This window comes from Chinchilla lanigera, unplaced genomic scaffold, assembly GCF_000276665.1.
Source record: "Chinchilla lanigera isolate Chin_1 unplaced genomic scaffold, ChiLan1.0 scaffold00058, whole genome shotgun sequence".
Taxonomy (NCBI): domain Eukaryota; kingdom Metazoa; phylum Chordata; class Mammalia; order Rodentia; family Chinchillidae; genus Chinchilla; species Chinchilla lanigera.
In genome coordinates this window covers 11,769,801-11,778,921 of record NW_004955459.1, presented here as the reverse complement: position 1 = coordinate 11,778,921, position 9,121 = coordinate 11,769,801, and the positions used below count along the sequence as shown (strand labels likewise).

The 9,121-nt window shown below is 45.0% G+C and overlaps 1 protein-coding gene across 1 annotated transcript in view; it reads left to right on the top strand.

Annotated features, from left to right (window-relative positions):
• Positions 1–1,003: 1,003 nt before the first annotated feature.
• Positions 1,004–9,121, top strand: part of LOC102027385 (5-hydroxytryptamine receptor 5B) — a 27,398-nt gene continuing 19,280 nt past the window's right edge. The window contains exon 1 of the mRNA XM_005397692.2: positions 1,004–1,801. Within this exon, the coding sequence (XP_005397749.1) occupies positions 1,025–1,801 (777 nt within the window). The 5' untranslated portion in view covers positions 1,004–1,024. The remainder of the gene's footprint in view (positions 1,802–9,121) is intronic.

The window sequence follows — 9,121 nt, the reverse complement described above, 5'->3', positions numbered from 1 at the left end:
GGGAATTTCACCCGTTTTCTTCCTTTGTCCAAGAGTGGCTAAAAATAACTCCCAGGGCTAGCAGCAGAGTACTTGCTCAGCATAAGCAAAGCCCTGGGTTTCACACCCGGCACCTCCAAAACAACAAAAATCTCCAGCTTGAACTGGAAGGCACAGTGAGGGGTATTAGAAACTCAAAAGGAGTGAGACGTTAGAGCACATGGGGGCGGGGATTTAAGTAGGCAAAGAAGATGGCAAACGTCATTCTTTCAGGTCTCCGCCAAACTGCTCCGAAGCCGCGCTCCTTTTGCACAGAGCCAGGGAGCGAACTTGAAGCACCACTCAGCGATAGCTGGGCAAGGGCTGCGAAGGAAACCGAGCGACAGAGCTGGGTTAGGGAGCTCTCCGCATCCTCCAATACCTGGCGCTCCTGTTTTCACTCTGGGTCGGGATTCGGGAAACCAGAACCCCTTCAGCCGGGACACGAGTGTCGATCTCTGTCCGACCCACTACACAGTTGCATGCAGGTGGCGCCTAGGCAATTCCTCCAACCCTTCCCGGAGACGCAGCACTGGTATTCTGTCCCCGCCGCCGGGGCGTGGAGACCTGCGGGGACAGAGCTGCAGGCCCGGCTCCTATTGGTGGGTTTTGCAAACGGCCCTGCCCACTCCAGCCCACCAGGTGCTGCCCAGCTCTCGCAGTCTCTGTTGCCCGCGGACTCAGCTGCGCTCCGGGATTCCCAACCTCGGTCAACGGGTGCCCCAGGGGCGGCGGCGAAGAGCGGGGGAGTCGCGCGCCCAGCGGAGCTGGACAGAAGGGACCCTGTTTTTTTTTCCTCCATTGGAAAAGAGGGTCCACGAGAACTCCAGGTAGAAACGGCAAAGGACGGCTGCAGCCCCAAAAGGGAGTGGGATAGGGAGACCTAGACCCTGCTTGGTCCTTCCCTGGGACGCAGGCTTCCCTCTGTGCCCCAACCTGCCCGGTCCACGCCGGCGTCGTGGACCACGCCTCAGCCTTCTGCTCAGCAGCCCCGAGCCAAGGCTCCATGGAAGCCGCCAGCCTGTGGGCGGCCACCCCGGGCGCCGCCGTTCTCGGGGCCCCGCAGACCTGCAGCGATAGCCCAGTCCCGGGCGGCGGTGTCGGGTCCACCCCAGGGGGCGCGGTCCTGCCTGGTCGGGAGCCCCCCTACTCTGTCTTCACGGTGCTGGTGGTGACTCTGCTGGTGCTGCTCATCGCGGCCACTTTCCTGTGGAATCTGCTGGTTCTGGTCACTATTCTGCGCGTCCGCGCCTTCCATCGCGTGCCGCATAACTTGGTGGCCTCGACGGCCGTTTCCGACGTCCTAGTGGCCGCAGTGGTGATGCCACTGAGCCTGACGAGGGAGCTGTCGGCAGGGCGACGTTGGCAGCTGGGCCGGAGCCTGTGCCACGTGTGGATCTGCTTCGACGTGCTGTGCTGCACCGCCAGCATCTGGAACGTGGCTGCCATCGCCCTGGACCGCTACTGGACCATCACGCGCCACCTGCAGTACACGCTGCGCACTCGCCGCCGCGCCTCTGCGCTCATGATCGCGCTCACCTGGGCGCTGTCCGCGCTCATCGCGCTCGCGCCGCTGCTCTTCGGCTGGGGCGAGGTGTACGACGCCAGGTTGCAGCGCTGCCAGGTGAGCCAGGAACCCTCCTACGCTGTCTTCTCCACCTGTGGCGCCTTTTACCTCCCTCTTGGCGTGGTACTATTTGTCTACTGGAAGATCTACAAAGCGGCCAAGTTTCGCTTCGGCCGCCGGCGCCGGGCTGTGCTACCGTTACCCGCCAACGCAGAGGTGAGGAAAGGCCTGTGGCCTTGGGGATAAGGGGTCCCAGGAAAAGGGGGCGTTCGAAATAGACAGTGGGTAGAAGCTTGCACATTTCAGGCGCGCTTGCAAATGTTGGCAGCCAACGCATTTGGAGCGCGCCAGGAGTTTGTCCTCTGCTCTTTGGAAGAGCAAGGGATAGACTTCTCACCTGCGCTCCCGGTGCGTCCCTGAAGTGCTCGCAGGTGCCACCTGCGTGGCGCACGCCGGAGAAAGGGAAAGAGTTAACTCCTTGCACACCGGGGCTGCAGCCCAAGCTGACATCGCAGCTCTAGGACGCTGCGTGGCTTGCAGGTTCAGGGGGCTTGCAGGTGTCGCCTCCTCCCTAGTGATGAGGTCGCATCTGAGTAGCTGCACTCCTTGTTCCTTTTCCTCCGAAGTGGTTGTGCGCATGTCTGTCTTGGAGCCTCCAACTTCTTGGTCTCCGCCGGACTGTGCTGGATGGTGGGGGCTGGAGTTTGTCCCGCTGCAGGTAAAGAGACTCCCACGGCCACTCGCCCTTTATTTCATTGCTTCCGCTGGACTCTAGTCCATGCTGTAGTCCAGAGATCATTTTCACCAACTCTGCTAGCCAGCTCCCCCCGGAGGGGCGAAGTGAGGGTAACACAAGATGACCCGAGTATCATCTTCCTTTGATTATTCCAACCCCAGCGCTATCCTCCAGCAATTTTGCAGGGTACGTTCCGCTCCCATTTTATGATGGTTAAACCATTGCTTAATTTCTGTATGCCTCTTTTCCTCATCTTTAAGCAAGTTAGTACTTCAAATGGCTCTTGGTGAGGATTTGTGGGGGAAGGACTGTGATTGCTAATGAACTGATTACCCATGGTCGGCTTATGATCCCCAGCCGTGCTGAGTGCACGTGGTGCAGGGTGTGGAAGGCTCGCCCGAGGATGGCTGTCATCAGCTGAGAGGTAGAAATGGAAAGGGATAATGAATTACTCCTGTTGGTCTGAGTTACGTTCTGGGTTCTAATAAAAGGCGATTGAGATGGGTGATCGAGGCTGCTGCAGTCCCAGAGGCTGTGGGCCCTCTGATCCCAGACTTTTGCCTCTTATGTTTTTCTTCTCGTTTACCTTTTCTTATTCATCCATGGGCACCTCGTTCTCGGGACCTGTCACCACAGTTAATACCAACAAGGATTACCTGAAATGAAGGATATAAAGCACTTAGCGCACTGCCTGGCACACAGGGGGTGGCAGAACTCGATGTTTGTTGCTTGGCAATCAGTAAGGGCAGAGAAACTCCATTGGAAGTGTAATGAGCTGAAGGAAACTGCATTGGCAGGTCTTCTCTCACTGTACTCATTTTTCAGAGTGGATATTTCTTTTGGATGGACTCCCTCATCACCCTGGAAGTCTACACTTTTCTTTTTTGAGAGTCTCAGATATTTTAAGTAACAAGTTCCTAGACATAGACAATATTTGACTTTATTTACTGGTCCTTTCCCATTACAATATATAGATTTGGTGGGGAGCAGAACTTGTTAGTTTTAATTTTAGGAAATCAACCTAGATTCTTAGGTTTTCAAGTATGTGTGCTTTAAACAGTAGGCTCTTTGTCATTTAATGGCAGAGGAATTTTGTAACATAAAATAGGAATGTCAAAACAATAGTTGGAAAGTGTTGGAAGGAAGAACTTTATTCAGAATTGACGATGTTCTTTGAAAGGTCCCTCAGAAAAACTTGGAATAATTATAGCTTTTCGGTCTGACTGCTGAGGAACAGTTGACTTTTAATAGCTACATCAATCCAGTGTGTACCCAGAGAAATCACGGTGAAATAGATGCTGAGAAGGCTTGCCAAGCTTGATTGTAGTGTTCATTTTTAAAGACATCATTCAGCCAGGTGATGTAGGAAGAGGTGACTGAACAGGAGCCAACCAGTCTGGGGTGACTATCAGTGGGAAGAAAGAGCTCCAGGAGGCAAGGGCAGGGCTGTGACTTAGTCACTTGCTTGGCAGCGGGACTGGGGGCAAGTCCTTTTCCACTTTAGGCTTTACCTTCTAAAATCTACAGTACTGGTCTGCCATGTCTAAGAGCTTTGAGCCATAGCATGTTGAGATGATAGTATCCTAGTACATCTGATTCTTGGGGCTCCAGTATGTGCTTACTGAAAATTCTGAGTAATGTTCCTGAGCCACCATTTGCAAGCCCTCTAGCTACCAGACATCCCCAAAAAAGCCATTTTAAATAATGTGTCAGTAATACTATCTCTGTGACTTTCCCCCACTTTCTTCTTTCTGCACTCCAGGGGAAATGAGTTGAATTTAAGTGTTACAAAGTGTCTGTACTGCTTCAGGTGGGTGATAGAAGCCTGTGCTGATGACACTGTGCACGTTCTTTGTCCAGAATTCTGTGCCTAAGTCCCAACACTGCAATATTATCGGAAAGGAGCCTGCAGCAACTCTTGGACAGTGGTGACTTCTTTTGGACAAAATGTACTTTTTGAAAGTAAAATACTTGGGCTTTTAAAATGTGACATCAAATGTTTTTAGTTGTGTGGGGTTCTTTTTGTCTTTTCAATTGCTTGTTTTATTTCTGTTCACAAATTAACACTAGGGCCTAATTATCCATCTGCATGGTAGATTTATCACCTAGAGTCATAAATCTATTTTAGAGTGTCCTGGAAAGGTTTTGATTTTACTTCTTTTAAAATAGAGGAAAAATCAATATAATAGTAAAGAGTATATAATAATTAACCTAGCCTTAGTTTTATCAGTTTTTTATCAATGTGGTTATACCGTCAGCTTGTAAGATCTTTAATGGAGGAAAGGGCCATCAGCAAAGGAGTCAGGAAGCACACTTGGTTGAAAAGCTTTATATATTCTCAATATCACATATCAGAAGTCAATAATCACATATCAGAAGAGAGCATGCACTGTGGCTTAAAGCATAGGATTTGTTATCAAGGAGACCAGGGTTTAAATTCTTTTTGTGCTACTAAGCACTTTAGTCCAATGACTTAAACTAAGTCTGATTTCCCCATATGTAGAATGAAAATATCATCTGTCTCATACTACGCTTATAAAGAGTAAATAAGAGTGTAGGTGGAGCATTTCAAATAATAAACCTTAAATAAATTATCCCAAAGCTTACTGTCTTAAAACAACAAACATATGTTAGCTCACACTTTCTGGGACTGCTTTAGTTGAGTAGTTCTGGCCTGGGGTCTTGTATGGTGCAGTCATGTTGTCACATGGGACTGTAGTGATCAGAAGGAAAGAGACTTGGGAGATGTTCCTTCCATGATGGCTTACATGATTCTTGGTAAGTGACCTTAGTTTCATGCTCAAAGAGGTCTTCACAGGGCTGCTTGAGTGTCCTCATAATGTGCCAGCCAAATTCCCTAAGAATGAACAAGCCAGCAGGACAAAGCAAGGAGGAAACTGCAATGCCTAATATGATCCAGTCTTAGAAGTCATCCATGATCACTCCCACTACATTCTGTTCCTTAGAAGTGAGCCAGTGAACCCAGCACATATGTGCAAAGAAGGGAATTTCAGCACCACCCTTGGGAGAAGTGTCAGTCAACTTGTGGACATTTGAACATGATGACTGCTGAGTCCTAGAATGGCTCTTGATGTTCCCTGGGGGAAGGATGGTGAGAGGATGGAAAAAATAAAGAGACAAAAACTGCGGTCAGGTGGAGCCCTATCTCTCCAGATTGGAGGAAAGGAAACTGCTCAACCACCGTAGGGGCACTTATACATATGACAAATTTAGTGCCATGTGACATGGCCTTGCCTAGCAACAATGGCTTGGATTATCTTGGGCTTGGTGTTTCTCTGGACAGCTCAATCATGTGGCTTGCCTCAAGTGCTCTTTGTTCTCAGACCAGCCTTTCCTCATCCCTCACATGTATGATCAATTTCCAGCCTCAGCTGCTTCCTACATCTCCCCCTTTACTGTTTTGTAGTGGCAAGTGATTGGTGTTCAATTGAAGTTGGAGGAGCTGTGTTTGGAGGACATTTTTAGACAATTATCTTTCTTGTGGTTATACTTTTCTGCTGGATGTCCAAGACCAAATTAAAGTGAGACCTATATTAATTAATTAATTAATATTTTGCGATCTGTCAAGTTCAGTTAAGTCTTCTCAGGATTTACTTTGGAACCATGTATAGCACCTCTTAGTACTTCTGTCAATGTCAGCCATCTGAATGAGTCACAGCCATTGCTTGACCAAGTTCCTTTCTGTAAAAGCTTGGAAGATTTTTCTCTCCTGGTGACTCTTCTTAGGCACACTATACATACTTGAATCACTTTCCTCTGTGGTCCCACAATCTCCTTGATCAGAAGATCAGGACTCAACTGAGTTATAGGATGTTTCAGCAGAAGTTCTCTTATGTCCTGGGTCTTCACTGACCTTGGAGGGCTAGAGCCAAAATATTGGCTATTCTCTTAGCCCATATTAATTTTTGATCTCTGAACCTTACTTGTTGAGCATCCAAAAGAGAAAATGAATGACATTACATTGTAAGGGAGGCAGTAAGCTTAATATTAGTATCTTACCAGAATATCAAACACCTCAGAATATAAAATAGAACTGTTATTTTCTACCAACCATGGATGTCCTAGTATTTAAATCCCTACAGAATACAAAGATAAGTTGCATATTTTACAACTTATTTTACATAATTTCTAAAAAATTAGAAATAAAAATCCATACATAACATTGCACCACAACAATCATGATGACATTTTATAATATAAATTTTTATTTTGGCATAGCTTAACCCTTTTCATCAATCTTCTCTAATAAAAAACTTTTTCCTAACTTGTTGACCTTTAATAGAATGTACATCACATAAAGTTTGTGTAAAAGGCAGAGGTCTGAATCTGAAAGAAAAGTTTGTCACCATAAGCAATCCTTGTTTTACATTTTGGAAGATCTGTGCACTTGGAATCATAAATACATTTAATATACCATGAGATTAACAATAATGAATTATCACACACATATGCAAACCTTTGTTTCTTAATTTAGTTTTATATTGAGAGCATCTTTTTGAGAAAAGCTTATTATAATTTTTTTCTAGAAAACATAACCTTTTGACCATGACCAAGTTATTGGAGGTGTCTCCCATAAGACTATGGAGATCACTGGGAGCTCTTTGTTAATGAACAAGAACTGGTTAATGTTATTCCAGGCAGCTGCTTTCTTATTCATCAAATGGAGTCCTGTCCAATCACCTCCCCCAACTCTAAGGGATTTCTGTTTAATTATCTTAACAATTTTTAATGACTTATGAAAAAACCAAATTTTGTATCATTTTCACCAGCTGGTAACTTAGGTGGAAGCATACGTTTAAGTCTATAACCCAAATTGTGTCATGAACAAATGATCCAAAAAGAAAAAGAAAAAAAAAAAAAAAAGAAAAATTGTTGAGCTCAGATAAAAAAAGAACAGCTGTTCACAGACATGAGAAACAGACAAGTACATAGCTTAACTGACTCGACAAATAGACAAACATTTTACAAAATCAGAGTGCACTCAAACATATTTTTGGCCAAATTGAATTATAGTAACTCCTTTACAATATTAAATTATAACTATAGATAGATTAGTGAGATTTTGTTGTCAGTTAGCAGAGATCTCTTACAAGAAGAATTTGGAAGAAAAAATCTTTTATCTATAATCAATATATACATTTTAATGTTTCTTTTATCTTAAGAATACTGGTAACTTTTGTGTCCCCTGCTTTCACATAACTTTCAGCTCAGTATCTCCATATACTCTATCACCTACTCAGACCTCTGATCTCCATTTTTGGTTACCATCTCCTGAACATTCTGGGTCAATTTCTTTGATTGTCCCCAGCTTGGGTCTAGTTCCATCCTTATCTATCAGCTATAGCGCTGTCTTTGAGGCATCAATGATGTAGGACTGTGCATCAGCTTCTTAAAATGTGGAATCAGGGCCACAGATATAGCAGAGTGGCACAGCACCCATCTGACAAGTGCAAGGTTCTGAGTTTGACTCCTGGTACAAAAAGAAAAAGAACATGGACAGCATGTCCTGGCACCCAGGTAGGACATTTAGCATTCTCTGGGAAAACACAAATGTACTCTCTACCCTAGGTAAGTAGTGGATTGGGTCCCTTCCATTGTCCAGTATGGAGATCTCTCCAAAGGACCCTTCCTAGCCTTTTTTTTCCCACCTGATTGAATTGTCTTTCTGCTGCTATATTTCCATCTTTTATAGAATTTAAAAAGTTAATAGTATATACTACCAACTGAAGTCTATTATGAGGTGTGAATTTTGTAGGAAAAAGTTACCTTTTTTGTTTTTGTAATTGAATTTTGATCATACAGTGACTATGTTCAACAATTCCTTGACCCTGAGGGTTATAAGGAATTCCTGTGGTAAGGGAAATATGAAAAGTTTTACAAAACATTTGGAAAGCTGTACTTGTATATGCGGGGACATAGCCTTAAGTGCCCATGGGCAGCCAAGGGTAGTAAAAACATAGAAGCAATGAGCAATGACATGTTTAGCCACTTCACCAATGTGGGAAGAAGCAAAAATAAACTCTGAGGAAGTGTCCATTGAAACATGGACCCAATGTAAAGAGCCAAATTCGGAAATGTGAGTGACATCCATCTGCCAGAGATGATTGTTGTGTAACCCTCGGGGGTTGACCCCCATAGAAATTGAAGGAAGATATATTATGCATGAGGAACATTGTTCAACAATGTGTTAAGCCTGTTTCCAGGTCAAGTAGAACTGTTTGCATAAGACAGAAGCATTTTGATGAAAGGTGGCATGGGAGGTAGGAGCCTGTTGAATGGTATCTGAGGGAGTAACAGTGACAGCAGCCAGCAGTTTGTCTATAGTAGCATTTCCCTCAGTGAGAGGCCCTGGAAAGTGGGAATGAGAATGTAAATGACTGACAAAACAAGGAAAGTGGTGTGATCAAATGACAAACTGGAGAGTGTGAAATAAATGAGAAAGATCTTGACCACTATGGGTAGTGACAGTTCCAATGTGGTGCATCACATTGCAGACATAAGCACTTTCTGAGATGATGTTAATTGGAGTGGATGAACATTCTTGCAAGGCCTATACAACAGCTTGTAATTCAGTCTTTTGTGTAGAAGAGAAACCCATATCTTATACAATGGATGAGGAGGCCATTATAAAATCTCCCCTACCCAAAAATGACTCATCCATGAAAATGAAGATACCTCCTGCTATGGGAACTGTACTTTTTTTTTTTATTTTAAAGAATAAAAGAAGGATAACATAATAATAGGGGGGACTTAGCAAATTACAGACAAAATGGTAGGAA